Below are 23,155 nucleotides of genomic sequence, written 5' to 3'. Positions count from 1 at the left end.
TCATTTAAAGAAATAGACAAAATCAAGAAATAGACAAAATCAAGTAGACTTTGACAACTATAATTACTTTTGACTTTCTGAAATTTAAAAGAAAAGTCGGAGAGAGATTCCATTTAAATTAATAGTGCAAGGCTAAGGAGTAAATCTTACACAAATCTGGAGTAGAGTCCCTAAGATGGTTGGATGGCGCCTTGTCTGCCTCCTTCTGGCAACTCCTGAAGCCAAGCTGGTGCCAAACATATTGCTCTGCTTTCCTTTGGACCACATCAGTGAGGCCGACCTGAGTGTCTTGTTATCTAGACAGCCTGGGGCCTCCATACACACTTGCCAGGCTTGTACCCCAGGGAGGTCATTTTGGTGCTGGTAACACCCCCGGAGGTGCACTCCATTGCCTCAAGACATACCGATGCCAACAGCAATGTTCCAACATAGATTTTGCAAGACCCGGCTCCAGAGTTCACCTGTGGTGCTCTATAGTCACCCACTTTGGACATAACAACAAATAAGCCATGGCTTGCATGTTCCCCATTCCATGTGCAAAGGGAAGAGATTCTGTTGCTTTGGGGGAACAAATCATGGTTTGTTACTACATCTGAACGCAGCAGACAGTGGCTTCTTCAAACCACATTTATGTTAACAAGGCAGGCTATCAAGCTTCATTTTTGTCATTTTGCATTGTATTCTGTACTTGTCTTAGCATGCTGATCAGCACCTATAAGGGCTTCCCTTAGACAGAACTGCTTTGTTCCTTGTTCCTTTTTCACAGCATGGAGCTCTGCCTCCAATGAAGTTCTAACTGGCAAAATGAGGACAATTCTGTATATCTCGTGTGGTTCTACTCAATCTTAAGTATAGAGTCCATCCTGCAAAGAGCCTTTATCATTATGCAAAGGGTGGCAGAAAATACTTCATGAGCTAATACAAGCGAAATCAATTTCCTTTTTAGCTTTTCTTTGGTTATGAAAAATCTCTTCTTTTATTCTTCCTGAATTCCTTTGTAGTACAGGTTTAAATAACTTTGCTGTATATTGCTGAATTGAAGGTAAGCTTGTTGAGTGCACAGCAGTGCATGCAAAGCCTCTAAACTGAGCCCTAAAGGTGTGGCAATGATCTGTCTCACATTGCTGCCTCTTGTGCCAAATAAGAATGCATGTTTCAATGATTTACAAAGCAACCCTATTCATACCTACTCATGTATTGAGTTGAATGGGGCTTACCCCTGGGTCACTATGACTAGGGTTGTAGCTTATTCAATGCTACAGTATTGTTACTTCACAAGGGCAGAATGGGTTTGAGTATTTTTAAGCACCAGGCGAATATGTGTTTATTCCATTTAATTTAAAATATTTGTACCTCACCTTTCCATCCACCAGGATCCACAAAGCAATTTTAAACAGCAGTTTAAAAGGAGTTATCAAAACATAAAACAGCAATAAAATAGCCACATAAGCAATAAAACCAATGCCAAAGCAGCAGGAAAGCAACCATTATCACAGGAGCCAAGCAAGTTTCCCACTGGGAGGAGTTGTAGTCTAGGCACCAATATTGAGAAGGCCCTTTCCTGAATAGGCATTATCCATTAGATGGCCGGGGGAGGGGCAGACATGGAGCCTCTGAGTCCGTTCATTCTAAAGAAGGTGGTTTGAGGCATCCCAGTCCCAGGCTACACAGAGCTTTAGAAGTCAAACCCAAAACCTTAGATTGAGCCTTAAAACAAAATAGTTACATTCTCTAGAGCTTTCAGATGCAGCCCAATGTAATGCATATTACAGTAATCAAAAGGGCAATGTATTTTGTTTGACTATTTATTAGTCTTTTTCAAAACCATCAATCACCACCACACATCTCCATTATCATAGATAACAATTTCTTTCCTACTGTCCTTTCCAGCTTGGGAACAATAAAACATTTTCAGCTTTATTTTATTACTGTGGCTTGCCCCAAAAGCATGGGCTATGCATACCATTTGGCAATTAGGAGTGCTCTGCAGGTTTGCAGACTCCTGGCCTTATCTCCTCTTTCTTTCTTTTCAGCTTCACACGCCCCTTTCCTTTTCCTTCCTTGGTTAGCATCAAGACTGAATTGACATAGCCATAGGTAACACTACCCATAGTTAGATTCTAAACTAGAAATTGAGACCAGGATTAGAAAGTTGTCTCTGGTTCTAAAGCTAATTATGGTTAGCGGTTATTGTAACTATTCCAGTTCAGATATAACAGTGAACAACTTCTAACCCTAACTAGAGAAGGGAGGGAGAAGTATGAGGGAAAGGAGCATGGAAGCTGTTTACCAAACCATGGTTTGACAGTCAAGAACGGATGATGTTTGAATCAGACCAATTTTCAACACAAAAAAGAAGACATTCAGCATTACAAATGGCATTGTCAGCCATAACAATAAAAAAAAATTAATGCAAGCTCACTCTGCTGCATGGTACTAAAAATGTGGTAACAGCTAAGGTGACACAAATGTATAAATTCTGTGCAGAGCTGAAAATGTTGTACATGGGCAACCAGTTTAATGTGTGCATCTTGTGTGTGTGTCTTGGTGTCGCCTCATTTTTCCATCCTTTCCCCCTTCTGTTCTGTCAAAGAAGAAGAAGAAGAAGACACAGTTAAAGGTCCAGTGGCTGATGAACCCAAACCTGCTGTCCCGCTTGGTGAGGAATGTGAGAAAATGAGTGATCCTGCTGAGCCTTTGCAACAGGCAGAGGGCTCCAAAGAGGCCCAGCAGGACTCCATTTCTGAAGACCAAGTGGCACGTAATGGGGGAAATGTCACCCTAGTTGAGGAGGAACCCTTGAAAGCCAAAATGCCTTCCTTGGGTGAGGAAGGTGTGTCCTCCTTAGGGACCTGCATGTGTTGGCTGCATTTGAGCTGTTCTCAAGCTTCCTCCACTCTGCTCCATTTACTCTTTCCCCCATTTAATACCCTCATGATTAATGCTCTTGTTATTATGCTTTGAGGAGTGCATAATGTGCAAGCCAACTGTGCAAATGCTGTGTGATGATGACATGGTTTCCCACCACTGCAACTGATTCCTGACTTCCCCCCCTAACCATGACACAGTATGCTATGCAGCCAAGCTGATATATCACAAAGCCTTCCCTCCCTCTTCATCGCAGATGTGTTTGCCAGTCACATTGCTGATCTGTGTATATATTTTTTACTTTTTGTTTTTGATGCAGAGGTTCATCTGCTTTTCATTTCAAGAAACCAGCTGATTAACCTTGACTATGACATAAAGAGGCTTAAATTGTACCGATGTCTTTTGTTTGCAGTGTGCAGTGTATTTTTGCTTGTGCTTCAGTACATTCTGGCTCAATTTCTCCAAGGCTGCTGCTTTTTATGTCATATCTTTGCCATTCATTGCAGTCCACCTTGACCCTCCTTAGCCATTGCCAGAATTTTTTGTTTTCATCTTCGTTACCTTTCTTACAAGTTGATGCTGAAAATTGAAAACCCAGTGCGGGAAGAAAATTTGCATGGATTCCCGTGATATTTTGGAAACCAGAATGAAGAGCAAGATTAAACATTGAGGGTGAAATCCTGTGTTACTAAGTCAAACAAATCATAATGAAGCTCTTCTACTTGAGGAAAAACTAAATACAAGTTCAGAGTTTGACCTCCTAATGAAATCTGTTAACCCTGTTAACCAGATTAGGCTGTGATCCAGAGTGTACTCATATTCTCAAGCACTTCCACAAATAATTGGACCAGAATTCAGCCTAACTTTTAATGGAATATTTGTGGAAAGTTTGATTAAGAGTGAAATGATTGAACACAAAGAATAAAAGTTGCTGAAGAAAAATCAGCTTAGCTTATATGACCTTTTAGACGAGGATGTCAGCATACGTTCTGTTGTACCAATCTAGACTAGATATAGAAGTGTTAATAGCAATGGGAGCTGTGGGGAAGCATTGGGTTGGGATTGCAGCAGTGGAACTTCACTCTGATATAATTCCTATTAAACCCCACCCCTTTCCAAGCTGTTTCCCTGAAGGTCAGATAGCACCTATTGGAGTCAGGGGTCTCAACTCGAAGTTCCTCTCAACAGCTGCTATTCACACTTTTTAAAAAAATCACAGAAGATTCTTTTTATGGGTGATCTGATACACAGTACATATAACATTATTTCTGTCAAAATCTCTCACAAATAACTCCCATTAAAACTTAAGTCATAGACTAAAAACATGAATTCTCTAATTGACCAGTAACTGGTTGAAAAAGAGTTCCTAGAGGGCAGGAATAAAATGACAACTTTTACGATGAAGTAAATAAATAGTGTCTAATCCGCTCTGGCCCAATGTTCTGCCTTAGGAATGAGTATAGTTTCACCTGTAAAAATCCTTAAGTCAGGGCACATAGGAAGGAATTCAATGTCATATTATTAGTACTGTTCCATCAGTACAATAATGTCTATTGCTAGACAAAACAACCTCTCCTTGTTTTCCCACCATGGAAAGAACTTTTTAACCCACCTGCCTTGCTTGCTGGGCTCAGAAAGTTCATGAGAAGGCTCCCACAAGATCCTGTAGGAGACTTGCAGGGCTTTCCCAGAACCCAGAAAACAAGGCTTAAAATCTCATCTTTCATGGGGAGAGGGCAGAGTGTAAGGCCCACTCAACATTGGCTTCAAACAAGTAGGGATGCTCACATGGGGCCATTTGTGGTGTGGGGTCATTCTGGCTTTGTGCAATTTTGCTTATATGTGCAATAGCCAGAAATGTAACCCTCATGTAAGATGAGCTCTTACCTGTGCTATCTATCTATCTATTTAGAAAATACTTAAGAGATGGAGGCTAGAGTTGATAGATGCATACAGCATTAAACACAAACTTAGAGAACTTGAGTAGAGAGAAACGATCCTCTCTTTCACATTAAAATCGACCAGAGATGTTAAATGAGCAGCAGTTTAAGGTCAAATTACACAACTGTAGTCTTTTGCCGGAATCATAATTTACAGAATTTTTTTAAAAATAATTTTTATTAACTGGCCAATCATATCAAATTAAATCACATCGCATAAATTCCAAATTACAAAGCCAAATTTTTAAATTTTGTTGGGGGAACCCATACTTCAAGATCCAAAGGGGCATTCAGATCATCTTCTTATTACTGCGTTAATGACCAAATCAGTCCCAATCAGTCCAAACAAAGTTCATAATTCTATCCAGTCTTATCTTGGTGTTTCCACATCATATCTTGTTCATATAATTTCTCTTTTTCCTTTACGATCTCTTCTGTTAGTCTCCTTAAGCCGATAGCAAGTATAATAATCCTGTGTGGATTTCCCGTTCCTCCATTAAGTCCAGATGGTTTCCATATATCTCCTTCGTAGATAACATCACTCTTTCCATCGTAAATTTTGGCATTTGTCGCTCTTAAGTCCCACCGAGGAGTTGATCCACGATATGTAAACAACTCTATTTCTCTCTTTCTCCTCCCAGACCCAAGAGCTCCAACAATGCCTCCCAAAATGGCGACGGCATTTTTAACTGCGTCATTCCAAAACTCTTAGCTTTCCAGTTTCATCTTGAAACATTGCTTTGGATCGAAAGTTTATCTCCACACAGCCTTAAATCCACAGCTTAGGTCCTTAATTTCTGACTCATTAGGGGAGGGGATTCTTGTTAAATCACATAGAAAAAAGGGAAGGCAGGTTTTTTCCCTCCTCCCCCCTGAGTCATTTGTCGTACCGTATCTTGACGTATCTTCTCATATTTTATTCTTGTCTTGTTATCAGAGATCTCTTCTGTCAGCAGTCTTTACTCCCCTTTTTCCTTGAAGCATGTGCAATTAATCTCGTCCAAATTGTTTCTTTTAAAGATCGTTGCAACTAGCGGCGCGAATCAGGGACGGCATCAAGGAGTGCCGAAATCCCACAGGAGGGCTTTGTGCCTAGTGCCCCCACAAATTCGGGGGTGGTATAGGGCACATCAGGCAAGGGCCGTCCCCCCCAATCCTGGGGGGGAGGTTAAGGAGGCTAATTACCCCCATCATAGCCTCCAAATTACCTCGTGTGGGTCGGAGAGATGTTATAGTCAGCCATCTTCTGATGCGCCACCTAGTGGCCCCGTAATTTACAGAATTAACCAACACAAAATACGATGAGGACCATTGTCTTGGATGGCTTCCTCCCCGCATATAAACCTGTTCAGAGAGAGCAGGTTGCTCAGTGGCAACTAGCTGCGTTAGCTAAAAGTTAGCACTCCAAAGACAGCATACCTTTGTTCATCAGGTGCTGAGCACCGTCACCATGATGCCTGCCTTGTGAGCTTCCGGGGGCACCAGGCTGGCCGCTTTTAGAGCCAGAATTTGGAATGAAGGTGTTTCCAAGCAAGGGGATTTATATGAACTGTGAAGCATATAGTGCACTTAGCTAGGGGGATTAGGGGCTTCCAAGCTTGTTCAAATGAAACAACTGCTCTGCTAAAGGACAGCTGTTTCCCAATTTGGAACAGGTTCTCTGGATCACAGCCGTAATGTGGATCACAGTTCTTAACAGGTTTATCTCAGTCTCTCACAGTGCCTAATCTGATGTAAGAATGTGATCATTAAAAATAGTGTTAGTGTTGCAAAATGATCATTTGTGGGAAATGAAGCAATACCAAATATTTCCATAGAAATATGTGACTGTTGAGGGACGTGGGTGGCGCTGTGGGTTAAACCACAGAGCCTAGGGCTTGCCAATCAGAAGGTCGGCAGTTCGAATGCCCGCGACGGGGTGAGCTTCTGTTGTTTGGTCCTTGCTCCTGCTAACCTAGCAGTTTGAAAGCACGTCAAAGTGCAAGTAGATAAATAGATACCGTTCCGGCGGGAAGGTAAACGGCCTTTCCCTGTGCTGCTCTGGTTCGCCAGAAGTGGCTTAGACATGCTGGCCACATGACCCGGAAGCTGTCTGCCGACAAACGCCGGCTCCCTCGGCCTATAGAGCTAGATGAGCGCGCAACCCCAGAGTCGGTCACGACTGAATGGTCAGGGGTCCCTTTACCTTTACCTTTTATGGGACTGTTGATCGGGATGAATTGTTTTTCAATTTCCTGTTCCTGGGTTTAGAAGGATACCAAGAACAATATATACTTTGCAGCTGAATCCTAGACATGCTTACTCAGAAGTAAGCTTGCTGAATTCAGTGGGGTTTACTCACAAGCAAGTGTGCACAGGATTGCAGTGTTAATGTTTATTCCTTTTGAAACTGATTTCTTTTGAAACAAGTGGGATAAAAATTGTGCTGTATGCTGAGCTGAAATGGTTCCCACTGAAATAATTATATATGTTGAGAATACAGAATTTTGCCAAGATTTTTCAGGACATTTTTAAAGACATGTGTAACCATGATTGTAATATGATGTTGTAGATTTCATTATGCAGGCCCTGTAATTGTCTGAGGAAACAAAGTCTTATTAAGCATGGCATATAATGTTTAGGAAAGGCATCACTATATAAAATGTTACCAAAGGATATAGGCAAATGAAGAATTACAATTTCCGTGAGTTTTAAATAATAAAATCTAAGGCTTGATCTTTTCAGCAATGTGCTGGAAGCTGCAGTGGCACTGATTTTGTTTTGAATCAGTGGTAGATCTTCACATTTTATATTAACATCTGGATTTTGAAGACAGTATTTAATGTCTTTAATGACAGTAATCCCTGATTTTTAAAAATATATGAAAGGGGGGAATGTTCCTCCTGTAATAACTGAAAATTGGTGAATAAATTGCTTTGTAACTATTATTTGATTGAGCTCAAATAAAAGGAATCATATCATTAAATGGATTTAGAGGTTTGAATGTTAAATATAATGTGCAGCCTATCACAAATATGATGCCTATGTATGACTGTAATTCAGAATTTATATCATTGAGTGATAGCCATTGTCAGGCAGAGAAGGCCTGTTGAAATCAATAGATTTAAGTTATTTAACTGATTTCAGTGGGTCTATTCTGAGGATGACTGACATTGGATATCACCCATTGTAAAATAAAGCGTAATAAGATGAAGTTGGGTTTATCTGTAGTGTAATGCTTGTGAGGAAACTGGCCTATGATTTTAAAAGCATAATAATTTGTCATTAAACTCTAGCTAGGTTTGTGTGTATCACAGGAGTTATTATTAATACTTTAAATAAAGATTTGTCCCTCTAAAAGAGAGAAAAACCATCTGTTTAAAAAAGACCTCTAAAAAGGTACCATTGCATGTGACCCCCCTTTTTTAAACCACTCTGCCATGCCAAATAATGCTGTAAACTAGTCTGCTGCTGCCTGTGAATGCTTTAAGTAATCTGTTGTAAAATCCAATCAAACAACTACAGATTTACTTGCAGCTTCGAAGATGGAAATCCATGAGGAGCATGCAGGCCTTTTTGCAGCTGAGCCATTAGGCCCAAAGGAACCAGAGAAAGGAAGTAAGACTAGTGAGCAACCTATACACGATGCCTTAGTTCAACAGCCAGCAAAAACCAAGACTTTAGAAACAACAGAATCACAAGGCAAAGGAGAAGAAAAAATGCTCCCAACCCTGTCAGGACAGACCTTAGATGCCAGTCCACAGAAGAAAGAAGACAGGAATTCTATAAAAGCAGATTTTGATTTCACTGGAGAGCCACATCTACATAAAGAACCGAAAGATTTGTCAACAGAGCTGCACAAAGAAAGTAAAACAGATGAAAAGGCTCCAGAGGCCCAGAAACCTGCCGCTGAAGCACAACCCTTCAGGTCTAGAGATGGCCAGTTTGATGCTATAAAAAGTGACTTTACCTCTCATGAAAGCATAGGTTGTTTCTCATCTTCAGAATTTACAGTGGGCCAAAAAAGCACAGTTAAAACTGTGTTTTCTTCTGAAACTTTGCCAGTTACTCTACATAAATCTGAGCCACATGGTAGTAGAAACATGATGCAAATATCTACTGCTTCAGAGATTGCCAAAGATAGAAAAATTGACAAAGAGCAAGCAAAAAAAGATGAAGAATTTGAAGTATTGACTTCTCATGCCTCAAAACAAATTACAGTGCAGACGCCCACCCAGAATGTTCCTCTTTGGGAGGAAGAGAAAGATATGACAGAGGATGAAAGCGACGAGGAGGGGTACTCCATTTCCAGTGGACAAAAGCCCAAGATATTAGATGATCATTTTTTAAAAGCTCATGGCCAACAAACAACTGCTTTAGGTAAAGAAGTAGAAGGAGCTGATTCTAAAAAGCCATCTGGTACTCTCAAAGCAGAAGAAGAGTTGGAGAAAACTGAGGTTTCATCAACATGGGATATTAAAAAAGAGGAAAAGCATGGCACAGAGAGTTCTACAGAAAGACTCAGCCAAGAATTACTTCCTGAAAAAGTAAATGAGCCTTTAGATAAAGCTGTATTGTCTGCAGCAATAGAGAAACCCACTGCTGAACCCAGCAAAGAATCTCTGCAAGGAAAGGATGGGAAAGGGGAAGTGTTCTCAGCTGCAGATTCAGAAGCTCACAAAATGCAGATAGAGGAGGATAAATCAGGAATGTCTACATATTTTGAGACTTCCACCCTTAAAGATGAAGCTTTCAAGAGTGACATCCTACAGCAAGGCAATGATTACTATGAACTGAGTGATACTAAAGAGGAGACCTACGACCCTTACCATAAAGATTTCATCATATCTAAGAAAGACACTGAGCAATTTCAGCCAGAGGCATATCAACACACCAGCATACCTGCTCATGAAATGGGATACAGCACCCTTGCCCAGGGCTTCCCAGATGATTCTGAGGAACCTAGTTCCCCTACAGAAAGAATGTACACCATTGACCCAAACGTATATGGGGATAAGAGAGAACTCCACAGTAAAAATAAAGATGACTTAACTCTAAGCAGGAGCTTGGGGCTTGGTGGGAGATCTGCCATAGAGCAGAGGAGTATGTCAATTAATCTGCCCATGTCCTGCTTGGACTCTATAGCACTGGGGTTTAACTTTGGGCGGACACATGACCTTTCACCACTAGGTTCAGATATTATGGATAATGCTAGTGGCGATGAAGGTGATGATTATTTGCCAGCCACTACTCCAGCAGTAGAAAAGTCTCCCTCCTTCCCATCAGTGAGCAGGGAAGAAGATGAGAAAACTGAAGAGTCCAAAGTAAAACAAGGAGGAGAGATCCAAGTGGAGCCTTTGTGTGAATCACCCTTCCTGGCTAAAGATTATTACAAAAACGGGACTGTAATGGTGCCTGATTTACCTGAAATGTTGGACTTAGCAGGCACAAGGTCAAGAGAAGCATCTTTGAGTGCAGATGCTGAGGTAGTCCACAGGAAGTCTGTTCCTTCAGAAGCAGTTGTAGAGGACAGTGGAGTGGCCCAGCTCCTCATGGCCGACGAGAACCATATGACTCTAAAAGCTGACAGTCAACTAGAAGATTTAGGTTACTGTGTTTTCAATAAGTACACAGTGCCAATGCCATCTCCAGTACAGGACAGTGAGAATTTGACAGGGGAAAGCTGTCCCTTTGATGAAAAAAATAGAAGAGGTGTCGTTGCAGACCTTTCTTTGATAGAAGTGAAGTTGGCAGCAGCTGAGAGAGCCAAAGAAGAAAGAGAGGCCTCTGGGGAATCAGCAGTTTTAGGAAAAGAATTTGAGCAGGAGAGAAAAGCTATTGATAAACTAGATACTGTGCTAGAAAAAAGCGAGGAACAAAGTGACTCTAAAGACGTTTGTTCTCATGAGGACACTGAACATGAAAAAGCAAAGCCTGCTCCAACTTTAGAAAATGCAGGTGATAAACATATAGTTGGACTGGAAGAGAAAGGTTCTTCATTATCTGAGAAAGAAAAAAAAGCTGTTCACATTGCTGAAGAGACAGGCAAGGCAGAAATTTCCTATAAACCAGACTATGATGCTATAAAGCATGAGATGGATTCTGCTGCTCGGCAAGTTGAGCAAGAAAACCAGACTAAGTTAGGCGTTCATGTCACTGAGCCTGTTACAGAGCAAGGCACAGATGAGGGTCAAGAAAAGACCCTCTCAACATTGCCCCAAGATTCTGCAAAAGCAGAACCTGCTCAAATGAAAGATGCCAATAAACTGTCTGAAACTGAAGTTAAAGAGAAAGGAGCGAAACCTGACCTGGTTCACCAAGAAGCAGTAGACAAAGAAGAATCCTATGAGTCAAGTGGTGATAATGACCAAGCACAAGAGGGCTTGCCTGTAGAAACTTTAAAACCATATGATGACAAATTAGAACTAGAAAGCCCTTCTTTGTTGGAAGAGGAGATGGCATCACAATTGACAGTGGAACAACCAGTTACAGAAAGAGGTGCATATAAAGCTACCAAAGACGAAACAACTGAAATTCAAATGGAGAACATATCACAGCCTAAGGAAGATAATGTGGAATCTCTAGGATTGGAAGGCTCTGTAAAAACTGAGGCATTGCAGGAAGAAGAAGAACAAGAGAAGGAGAGTAAGCAAGCAGAAGAACAAGAGGAAGAGAGTAAGCAAAAAGAAGATAATGAGGAAGAGAGTAAACTAGAGCAAGCAGAAGAAATTAAGCAAGAACAGCAGAAGGAAAAGATCATGCAGGAAGGTGAGGAAGAGAGTAGACAAGAAGGAGAAAAGCAAGAGGAAGAGATTAAGAAAGAAGAGATTGAGCAGGAAGAAGGAGAGATGAGGCAAAGAAGCAAAGAAAGGGACTTTGAGATACCTGGTGAAGAGCTTAAGGTGTGTGAAGCTGTCCCTGGGCAAATGCCTGAACTCAAAGGAGTAATAGAGTCTGTGGTTACAATTGAGGATGACTTCATCACAATAGTGCAGACCACAGTCGATGAGGGAGAAACCAGCTCCCACAGTGTTCGCTTTGCAGAAGCACCACCGGCTGATACAGAAGAAGAAAGCGTCCATCCTGAAGTGGAGGTGGAGGTGGTGACTGATGTCGAAGCAGAGACAAAAGAAAGCTCTCTGGAAGCTCCTGGCTCCCCTGAACAAGAAGAAATCCCATTGACTGATTACAAGACAGAGACCTATGATGACTATAAAGATGAAACAACCATTGATGACTCCATCCTGGACACAGACAGCATATGGGTGGATACTCAAGGTGTGCCTTATCCTTTTTTCTTTTTTCTTTTTTTGTTTCTGAAATTATTCATTAATAATTAATAATTAATAATAATTAATATTATCACATTCAGGAATATTGTTAAAATAATGACAATAGGAAATAATCTGATTTTTAAAAATGAAATCCCACTGAAGCACTATTAACATTTTATTAATTCTGTTTTGTTGTTGTTGTTGTTGTTATAATTTACTCTGATCCTGCAGATGATGATAGGAGCATCATGACGGAACAGTTAGAGACTGTTCCTAAAGAGGAGAAGGCAGAGAGAGAATTGCGGAGACCGTCTCTTGATAAACATAAAAAAGAGAAACCTTTAAAAACTGGGAGAGGCAGGATTTCTACTCCTGAAAGAAAAATAGCTAAAAAGGAACCTAGCACTGTCTCCAGAGATGAAGTGAGAAGGAAAAAAGGTTCATGTAATACTATCTTTTTCCTATAATGCCATACTGTGAGTTGTTCACCTGTTTTATAGGAGTATTTTAGCAGTACTGTTACACATTTAATCCAGAATATTCATTTGTGTTAACAGCAAGGCATTCAGTCTACATTGCTTCCAGCCACTCCAGTTTAGGCTGATGATTTCTTTCTTTTATGGAGTAGGAAAACATCCTGTATGAGAATTCAGCTGTGCTTACTTGGATTCATTAATACCAAATAAATAACACTAGCATAAAGTCACCTATGTACCATGACTTTGCTAGTGCTCTGGGTAGCCATGTGGCAATCTTTCCATCTGCTTAGTTGCCGAATCTAGTGTGTAAAATATCCCATTATTATTCCCCATGTGCAAGAGGCAGAGAATTGTCAGTGGGCACCAGTCAGGGGCGCGGGTGGCGCTGTGGTCTAAACCATTGAACCTCTTGGGCTTGCCGATCAGAAGGTCGGCGGTTCAAATCCCCGCAACGGGGTGAGCTTCCATTGCTCGTTCTCAGCTCCTGCCCACGTAGCAGTTTGAAAGCATGTCAAAGTGAAAGTAGATAAATAGGTACCGCTCCGGCGGGAAGCTAAACAGTGTTTCCGTGCACTGCTCTAGTTCGCCAGAAGCGGCTTAGTCATGCTGGCCACATGACCCGGAAAAACTGCGGACAAATGTCGGCTCCCTCGGCCAGTAAAGCAAGATGAGTGCAGCAACCCCAGAGTCGTCTATGACTGGACCTAGCGGTCAGGGGTCCCTTTACCTTTTACGAGTCAGATCTGTGGCTCCACTGGGTTTTGAGCCCTGGTTAATGTCCAGTATTTTGTCCAAGCCAAAGTGAGGCCTAGATCCTGCAGATCTGTCACTTAACAAAAAAAAAAGAAAATACCTCCATTGTTTGCACCAGTGGAACATAGCACATACCCTTCCAGACATAGCCTTGGAAGCTGCCCAGTACAATTGCAATGCTAATTGGCAGGAGTGTGCAGGCTGGAGTGGGAATATTCCCTCATTCTATGCAGTTTGTACAGAAGGTGCCTGGCTTGCACGGTCAGAGTGTGGTGACAGGTAAAGTGACACTTGCTACCCAATGAAGGGTCAGTTGTTGCCTGCAACAACTACGAGTCGTCTCTGGGCCTTGGTAGGCTCACATTCTAACTGAAGGTCTAAAACATGGTTCCAACAGCCCAAATGTCATGTTGAAATATATTTCGGTTTCTTGGTTTTTTTTATTTCTGATTGTATGCTCTTGTTTTCTTGTCTATAGCTGTATATAAGAAAGCTGAACTTTCTAAAAAAGCTGAAGTTCAGGCTCACTCTCCCTCCAGGAAAATCATTTTAAAACCTGCTATCAAACATACTAGACCAACTCATCTCTCCTGTGTTAAGCGGAAGCAGACAGGTGATTGTGCTGTCTTGAATTTATGCAACGTGGCTGGCAAACATAGACATTGCTATTGTTATTATTATTTGTAATCTCATTGCTCTACTGGCTGCTCTGGTTTTGATTTTAGTTTTCTTACTCCCCCTTCTGAGACCTTTTTCTGCTGTCATGAATGATACTGCTTTTTTGTATTATGCATTTGTTTGTTTGTTTGTTTGTTTGTTTGAACAGAGACCATGATCATGTATGCTTGTCATGCTTGGATTTCCCAAGTTCTGTAGTTGTTTCTTGGCATTGTGGTTTGACAGTGGTGTTGTAGAAATTTCTCTGTTTTGCCTTGTTCTGTTTTATTTTCTCTCTCTCCATTTTGCTCTGTTCTGGTGGGAAGTGCTCATGGCTTTAAACCATGGTTTACATTTTTTTCATCTATATCCCTTTTTTTCCTCATGCATAATAAGAAGAAGCATTTCAGCATTGCTCGGCTTGTATTTATATTGTATGCATTAGCTGTTTCAAATCTATTAACGTATTTTGTATATTGAAAGTTTTATGTATTGAAACACAAAACCTTCAGGTCGAATTGAGCTCTGCCAGGAAGTGGAAAGTGAAGAAATCTGTAGTCACTAGGACTAAGAATCTATAACTTTCCATCTTTTTCTGCAATGCGGACCTTGGACAATACAGGAGGGGAAAATAGGGGATTCTTTCAGTTTATGCATCTCTCTGTTGTCATTCAGAGGAACAGAAACTTGGGCTTTCCAGGGCTTTCCAGGCAGCGAGTGGAAGCATAAATGGATACAAACCTACAAGGAACGACGCTGTGTGATTTGCACTGAAATGAAAAAGAATTGGATTTGCACAACCCCACCATTTTAGTTGGATCTGCGTGCGGAAACTTAAGTGGATCATGCACATGCTCTGCCTCTTCACACATTCACACACTAACATTATTTGATCCCTATCCTTCAAAGGGAAGAAGAATAAAAAGCATCCTCATTCTCTTTCAATACTTTTATGTAAAGAATTCATCAGATGATTCTACTAACTCCAGGAAAAATGTTTCCCTCACCCAAGCACTGGAAAAATATTCCCACTCAGTATTTTCTTAGAATATAAAATTGTAAATAGGTGTGTCATTTAATAACTTACAAATATAAGAACTCTTTTTGTTAATAGACTAGATCTCTGTATCTTCAGTTTAATGCCGTGTAGTAACCAAAACCTGCAAAGCTTTTAAAAAAGATTAACCCAAATTATATTGAGAGAAAGTTGGCCTTTCAGTTCTGGGTTTTGTTTTTGTTTTTACAAAAGGAGGCTATATTTCATTTTCAAAATAGCTGTACAGATTATTCCTCATCCACTACACAAATAAAACTGTAACTCAGCAAATATATCCACATAGTGTATTACATAATATTTTGTGGTCTTAGCATGTTGATTCACAAAATGAGTCATTAGGCACAGTTGGACCCACTAAAGTAAGGTTCATGCCAGTAAGGCATGCGGGTGGAACTAAGTGTATCCCGTCCTGTTTCTGGGTGGATCTTTAATGGGAACACTTTTAAAATCAGCATGGCAACACACATTTTTTTTTGGGGGGGTCCTCTTAAACCTCTTAAACATGGAGGAGACTATGTTTTTCTGTACAATTCCCCCTGAGGGTGAAAGAACTTTATCAAATCATCTCAGTTTAAAAGTAAAAATAAAAAATTAGAGGAATGAAAGTAGTGCCCATCCATTGGACCATCATAAAGGAATTCACAGGGCTGCAGGTTCTGAAGTGGGCCCATGATCCAATACTGGCTGTTAGCTACTGTTCAAATCAGGTGAGTCTTTTTTGGAATCCAAGTTCAGCAGATTCAAGACCCCCCACTTCCAGCCAATCCCTGCAATATATAGTAACCACTATCCGGATTAGGGTTCTGAGACAGAAAAATGTGCGATTACTATAACTACTGGGTTCTGCTTGAAAAGATCACCACATGGTGATGTTAACAATGCAACTAGATGGCTGGCTGTAGCCTTTAACTACATTCAGCCTTTTGCCAAGTGAGCTGTGTTTTCTCTGACTCCAGCAGACCCTCAGAAACCCAGAGGTGGGAATTACAGGAATCTCCATGTTAGTAGAGACCCTACATATAGCCAGTGTATACATTTCTATGATTAATTTCCCTGACTTTTTCCTTAGGTAAAAACAGCTGTTGGTGGCTTCATGCTAAGTAGAGGTGCAGGAAGGGAGGGAGAGAATTTTTTTACCTGCTGTCTGTCAATTCAAAATTTCCCTCCCTGTCCCCAAGGAGAAAAACAACTGGTTGAGCAGTTTTGAGCAAACAATGGCTGGCACGCACGCACATGTGTGTTGGCAACAATGCTCACTTGTCATATGAAAGCCTCTCCTCAGTTTTCTGTTCCACATGAGCAATGATCAGCTGTCAATATAAAGAATACATGAGAGGCCGAAGAGATGATCTAGTCCTCGCATGTGGAAATCCATCATCAATGCAAACAGAAGTAGGTATTGGTGCTGCGATCCACAGTTCCCTACCCCCATAAAGGCTGAGCTTGAAGAAATGTGCCTTCTGCATGGTTTGTGACAGGAAACCAGGATCTAAAAGTGATTTTCAGATCCTGGCCTATTTTCTCTAACTAGAGTTTAAACAAACCGTAGTTCCCCAAGTTCAGTTGTCACAGGGAACTGTAATTAGCTTAGTTTAAAAACTGGGCGCAAAAACATTCTATCTCTTCTGCAGTGGAAAAGAGGAAGGGAACAGGGAGCAGACAGTCTCAAGGCCAACTGTGGCTTGTGCATCTTTATGAACTTGGTCTATAAGTAAAAGGTTTAGAGGCTTTTTAAAAGAAAAAGCTGAAAATGCAGGGAAGGCTTCCCCCTGTAATGATAGCCTTAGAGATCTTGGGAAGCTGGTAGCCAGTGCTCTTCTCTTAGTCATGAAAAGAGTGTAGATTATTTGACTGTATTAGGCCAGCCTTGTATTTGTTTCTGATGGATTTTACCCAGTTTTCCAGTTGCTAATTTCTAAGCAAGAAAAGATAAGTCTCTCAAATGCTAGGATTGTGAGCTGATGTTGTTAATGTCCTTGTTTTAAAATTGTGAATTTTGATGAAAGAAGTGGTAATTGCAAATCATGGGTTCTTCAGAATGCTCTTAGTTTTTTATAAAACATTTCTCATATTCTCTTTTTCTTGTGTGGGTAAGCAAATTCAAAGGTCACTAGCAGGTATATTTTTCTATAGTAGTAATTTTGAACATATTTACATGAAATGTAAGTCCCATTAAATTTGTCAGTGGGACTTTCTGCTGTGTAAACATGCAAAGGATTGGCGTTAAGAATGGCAATAGAGCTTAGGTTATAGAAAAAGAAACTAATTCATAAAATCAAGTATACCTGCAGTTGTTCCAGATTTTGATTCAGAGTGGTTTTCCTTCTTTCTCAATACACAGAATGGAAAAGAAAAGAAAGGAATTCTTTTAGAAAGCATTTTAAGTCACCACTACCATCCAAACATTGTCGTAATTTGTACTTCACACTTTGATTGGTTGAAAATGTAAGACTGTTCTTCCTTTGTGACATCACAACATTGATATCATAGGGCAAACGGGCATCAGCTCAGGCTATGTGAACTGGGTCAAACATGTATTAGGTTTGTCTTAATCACCTTAAATTTCATGGTGTATGCCCCAGGAGTAAATATGTTTCTTGCATGATTAAACTGTTAGCCAAACTCCAAAGGACAGGGTGAAGTCATGATCCAGGTTCATTGTTCAGATGGAGGAGTTGTTATGCTTTCAGGTAAGTCAGCAATAAAGGTGTTTTGCCCTCATTTCAGAGCATTGGATTATTGGTTGGCAGTGGATGATTGGAGTCTAATAAAAGGAGAGGTATCTGTTATGGGGATAGGAGAACAGCAGCAGAATTTATGGGGGGGGAATTATATAGGCATTTTGTACTGAACATTCTCTGCCAGATATTGTTTGACTGAAACTCTTTCCTTTGTCTTCTGCTTTGATACTCTCCGCTACAAATTATCATCTGTCTTTAGGTAGGATGTTATTTAAGTGAGGGTCACATATCAAAGGAAAAGTGCAGTCATGTTGGCAATAAACTTGAGTTCAAACCATTGGAACTGTAGGCAAACAAGTCTTGCCACATTTGCCTAGGCCAATGATAATCAACCATAGGTGCCTCAACTAAAATTTGAAATAGTTTAACAAATGGAAGACTCAAAGATGCATTTTGCCCAACAGCTGCCTTAGCAAGCATTTCATAAACTACACTACCTGCTACTGTTATTAACAATGTGTGTACAGCTCAGTTACCAGTGGATGATCAAAATAGCAGAGCACATTCAAGCTCTATACATGTTTTATAAATACCAGGAAGTAAACTTGGGGAGGGGGGTTAGGGAGTGCAGATGATCTCGCTCGCTCCTCCCTTTTCACCATCATTTTAGTGACCTTGTGTAATGATTTTTCATTTACACACACTGGATTTCAAAGTACCAACTGTGGATTCTGAACTGGGCCCTTGGTCCGGTCCAGGGTTATGATTCATCATGATCAAATAATGTGAGGGGCTTCCCTGCTCATCCCATGTTCACAAAAGGTCAGAGAAAGATACTATGATATTATGGTTGTTGATTGCCTGAAAAAGATTCCAAAATTATCCAGAACTCACGTTACCTTGGAAAGCTTTCTACATCTTTGCCCAAGACAGAGAAAGCCAGATAACCTTTTTTTATTTGCTAGTTTGAATTTGTTTTTTTAATTAGCATTAGCTATTGCTAATAATGAATTCATTTGTGTCTTAATATTGCATGGCAATTCAAACTGAATATGTTAAGGGTGAGTTTGAAATTACCATTAAGGGTCTTTTTCTTTCTGTGTACCTAATAGCTGCTGGTGGTGAAACAAACCAAGGTCCTGGGGTGTTTAAGCAAGCAAAGGAAAAACTTTCAGTGAGTAGACTTGTTTTCTTTTTTATTCATGTTTTCACATTCATTTTTGTATTCCAGATGGTTTTATGGTCATATCTGAAAGACAGGTGAAAATCTTTTAGGAACCATTTGACAGTTTTAAGACAATTGATTTTCAGAATTACTCATATATTATTAAAACTTCCTAATTGGTACACACTGTAGAATGGAGATTGGCAACATATTAAGCTACTAAACTATGTATTTAATTTTCAATTCACTTAATATGGTACAACCACAATAACCTCAATTGCACTATTCTTTACCAATTGACTTCCATCTACCAGTGTGGAGGAGACCAATTTACTTTCCCCCTAAATGGAAGTACTTGCCTTTAAATCTGATTTAAAGGGCAACCTGAACTATGGTATGTCTGCTCAAAAGTAAGCCACATTGAATTCAATTGGACTTACTCCCAGGTAAGTGGGCTAGCACTGCATTCCCAGTTTCAGTTACTTTGACCCAGAAATCAGTTTGCCAGGGTCATTATATGAGAGCAATCCCATACCAGCTTTACACTGAGCTGAAGATACACCACCACGTTCACTGCTCAACCTGGGAGGAAAGTGGGAAACACATAAGTAGAAAATTCAGAAGCAGCAGGAAACACTGATAAGGACAAGATCCCATGTCCCACTCAAACACAGAGGGATCCTTTAATTCACTAAGATGGGGGACATTCCCTGCATCACCATACACACATCCCACAGATCAGTGTCACAGCACTCCATTTCCTTCAGCCCCAGCAGCAGAGTCAGCAACAGCCCCATCACAGTGTGTCCCCGGGTATCCCTACAGACGGGTTCAAACTTCTCATGGGCTCAATACATGGAAAGGGGAGGAAAGGAGAAAGCACACAGTGCAGCTACCACATAGCTTCCTGCTCAAGGGTTCTTCAGAAAGCATGCACAGCTCTCCTGGGAGAGTGGTGCAAGTTGCACCCAGAAGCAGCTGACAGATCAGCCTTTCTCAGCCTGTGGGTCCCCAGATGTTGCTGAACTCACATCACCCCTAGCTAGCAAGGCCAGAGCTCAGGGGTGCTTTGAGTTGTAGTCCAACAACATCTGGGGACCCACAGGTTGAGAACCGCTGCAATAGATCAAGATGCACACTGAAGCAGCAACCACCTCCAGTGGCTCGCTCCATAGGGCATGCATGAGACTGGGAAGCAAGAGACAGGTATTTGAAGCCCACTAGAGGAAAGGGGAAGACATGTCCTCACTCAGTCTTTACATTCATGTAGGGGAAATGCCATGTTGGTGGCAGAAAAGAGGGTGCCCCCAAGACTTATTCAACATCTTTATCAACGACTTGGATGATGGACTCAAGGGCATTCTGATCAGATTTGCAGATGACACCAAACTGGGAGGGGTGGCTAACACCCCAGAGGACAGGATCACACTTCAAAACGACCTTGACAGATTAGAGAACTGGGCCAAAACAAACAAGATTAATTTTAACAGGGAGAAATGTAAAGTATTGCACTTGGGCAAAATAAATGAGAGGCACAAATACAAGATGGGTGACACCTGGCTTGAGAGCAGTACATGTGAAAAGAATCTAGGAGTCTTGGTTGACCACAAACTTGACATGAACCAACAGCGTGACGTGGCAGCTAAAAAAGCCAATGCAATTCTGGGCTGCATCAATAGGAGTATAGCATCTAGATCAAGGGAAGTAATAGTGCCACTGTATTCTGCTCTGGTCAGACCTCACCTGGAGTACTGTGTCCAGTTCTGGGCACCACAGTTCAAGAAGGACACTGACAAACTGGAACGTGTCCAGGGGAGGGCAACCAAAATGGTCAAAGGCCTGGAAACGATGCCTTATGAGGAACGGCTAAGGGAGCTGGGCATGTTTAGCCTGGAGAAGAGGAGGTTAAGGGATGATATGATAGCCATGTTCAAATATATAAAAGGATGTCACATAGAGGAGGTAGAAAGGTTGTTTTCTGCTGCTCCAGAGAAGCGGACACGGAGCAATAGATCCAAACTACAAGAAAGAAGATTCCACCTAAACATTAGGAAGAACTTCCCTACAGTAAGAGCTGTTTGACAGTGGAATTTGCTGCCAAGGAGTGTGGTGGAGTCTCCTTCTTTGGAGGTCTTTAAGCAGAGGCTTGACAACCATATGTCAGGAGTGCTCTGATGGTGTTTCCTGCTTGGCAGGGGGTTGGACTCGATGGCCCTTGTGGTCTCTTACAACTCTATGATTCTATGACTGCAAGCACCACCGAGCAGTTCTTTTCAGCAATCAGAAACAGCACATGACATTTGCCCTAGTTTCAAGTCCCAGTCATAGACACTAGGAGTAGAGCAATTGTCGAAGGAGCTTATGCTTTATATACTGGAGATCTCTGGTTCAGATCCAGAGAGGTGTATCCCCATTTCACATACCCTGTCATCTGAATTGTGGTCATCTTAAATGAAGGATATCCTGTGCTAACTTACACAATATCCTGTGCTCTATCACGGTGACATGGCTGAGGCATGGGTACAGCCATTTATGCAGGGGCTGCTCATTTTTGAAAAGCTTATTCTTGTCCTGGTAAAATCAAGGTCTGGGGCTGCCACGTCAGGGCTGGTGTAAATTTACACCATTGGGGCATGGCTGGGTATCAAAGGAATGCAGGATACAGCATAAATGTGCTCCCTTCAGTGTGCCATCCATATTCCACCCACAGCTCTGCCCCGTTTTGGCAGTATCAGGGGAGTTCCACTGGTGTATCTTTCATGGCAGCAGCGTATTGTGCTCTCAGTTCCTACATCCCTAAAGAACAGAATATTCTCAGTGCCTAGGTGAAATAACAGAGGCAGCATTCGAGCTTCCAAGCATGTAAACCAGTATACCATGCTAACATGCATGCTAGAACTACTGACCTAGTTGTATACAAGTGCAGACCTCCTGAGTCACAAGGGCAAGTGCATGGACAACCCTGCATGATACACTTTCCTGTCCATCTGTTTGTATGGATGGGAATGCAGGTACCCATTCACCAATTGGAGCTATTGTCACACATCCTTGATCCTTGGATCAAGTCTCATGAGTTCAGTAGAACTGCGAGTTTGTGTCCACATCCCTTTCACAAGGTGATTGTTTTCAGTGGAAAGAATCGTGTGGTTGCCTAGTCACAGTGCGTTGCATCAGCAACCTATCATCAAATGCCTGCGTGGCCAGGGACCAAGTGGACTTTATCCAAGGTCTTAGTGCAGCAACCTTAACAGGCAGAGTGGCCACCTGGCTACTGGTTGCCAACCCTCATTATTTCCTCCCTCATCACCTCTTCCACCACCCCATGAAGAGGCATTTCAGGTAGCAAAGCTTGAAATGGGGCAGGTTTGAAGGAGAGAGAAGGAAAAATGAAGAAAGATTCATTCCCCTCTCTCTACTTATACCTCTCAACTGTTTAAAAACTCTGGCCACAGCGTGAAAGGAGAGAAGGAGGAACTGTAGATATATGGAATACACTGCACATTTTGGCTACTTTCTAAGAAACCAGCACGCATTGTGATTCCTACCTCATCCTGTCTACAGCCTTCCACCTCCCCTGTCCTTTTTTTCTCCCCTGTTGTAATAGCATGTTCATAGGCAGCAGGGAGGAATAGAGAAAGGAACAATGAGAGGAAAAATCATGAGGGGAGAGAAAGTAGTATTTGGCTGTGAGGGAATCAATGCAAAAATGTGGATGGGGTTTGCTTGTGGGGGGTTGAGCTGGGTGGCAGTTCATCCATTTATTCAGCTGACAGCCATAGAGTGAGAGAGAACTGTAATTCAAAGTACACCATTCTAACAGGGAGCTATTTCATTGCTGTTTTGCAAATAGGTACTCCTGTAAAAAAAAGGACATCATAGCTTCTTTCGCTAGTGTGCCGTACAGACAGTTGTCGCCCCACCCCCTTCACATGTTTATCTCTCTGCACAATGAAAATCAACTGGAAAATGGGATGTAGGCTGCTAATTAACAAGTACCTATATATGTTGTTTTAAAGTTTCTGAACTCCATTAAGAATCAATATTGTTAAATGCTTAGAGCCAGAGCCAGATTTATGATAAATTGATGACTCAATGGAGCAATGTTAATGAAAGTTCTCGCTTGTGTCATTTTGCTGAATTGTTAAAAGAAAATATACACTTTGCAATTCATTGTCCAAAAATAGAGGTGTTAGCTAACATTAGTCACACTCAGAATGTATCCATTGAAATCAACTGACTTAAGTTTATTGATTTTAATGGGTTTACTCTGAGCATGAGTTACTTGGATATCACCTGTAGTTG

At 41.3% G+C, this 23,155-nt stretch overlaps 1 protein-coding gene and 1 long non-coding RNA gene across 39 annotated transcripts in view; one reads left to right on the top strand and one right to left on the bottom strand.

The window, feature by feature from the left end:
* The window catches only part of MAP2 (microtubule associated protein 2), a 278,632-nt gene that overhangs the window by 229,696 nt on the left and 25,781 nt on the right, over positions 1 to 23,155 (top strand). For 17 of the 37 annotated variants that reach the window (XM_081898568.1, XM_081898601.1, XM_081898598.1 and 14 more), the window contains 5 exons: positions 2,591 to 2,833; positions 8,325 to 12,065; positions 12,293 to 12,499; positions 13,772 to 13,906; positions 18,801 to 18,862. In XM_081898568.1, the coding sequence (XP_081754694.1) occupies positions 2,591 to 2,833; positions 8,325 to 12,065; positions 12,293 to 12,499; positions 13,772 to 13,906; positions 18,801 to 18,862 (4,388 nt within the window). Of the gene's footprint in view, positions 1 to 2,590; positions 2,834 to 8,312; positions 12,066 to 12,292; positions 12,500 to 13,771; positions 13,907 to 18,800; positions 18,863 to 23,155 lie in introns of all 37 variants that reach the window. The other 20 variants (XM_081898587.1, XM_081898586.1, XM_081898597.1 and 17 more) reach the window with 8 other exon arrangements.
* LOC309363463 lies at positions 1,622 to 16,373 on the bottom strand. Of its 2 annotated transcripts, none has more exons than XR_014165357.1 (3): positions 15,038 to 16,373; positions 3,262 to 3,447; positions 1,622 to 2,584 (listed from the first exon to the last, which is right to left on the bottom strand). It is a non-coding gene; the product is annotated as an uncharacterized lncRNA (long non-coding RNA). The 2 variants fall into 2 exon arrangements; XR_014165358.1 differs by having other exon boundaries at positions 1,622 to 2,579.

Source organism: Podarcis melisellensis (genome assembly GCF_964234715.1).
Source record: "Podarcis melisellensis genome assembly, chromosome: 1".
NCBI classification, from domain to species: domain Eukaryota; kingdom Metazoa; phylum Chordata; class Lepidosauria; order Squamata; family Lacertidae; genus Podarcis; species Podarcis melisellensis.
Note: the sequence above shows the minus strand (reverse complement) of the source record. Positions and strands in the feature narration are given on the sequence as shown.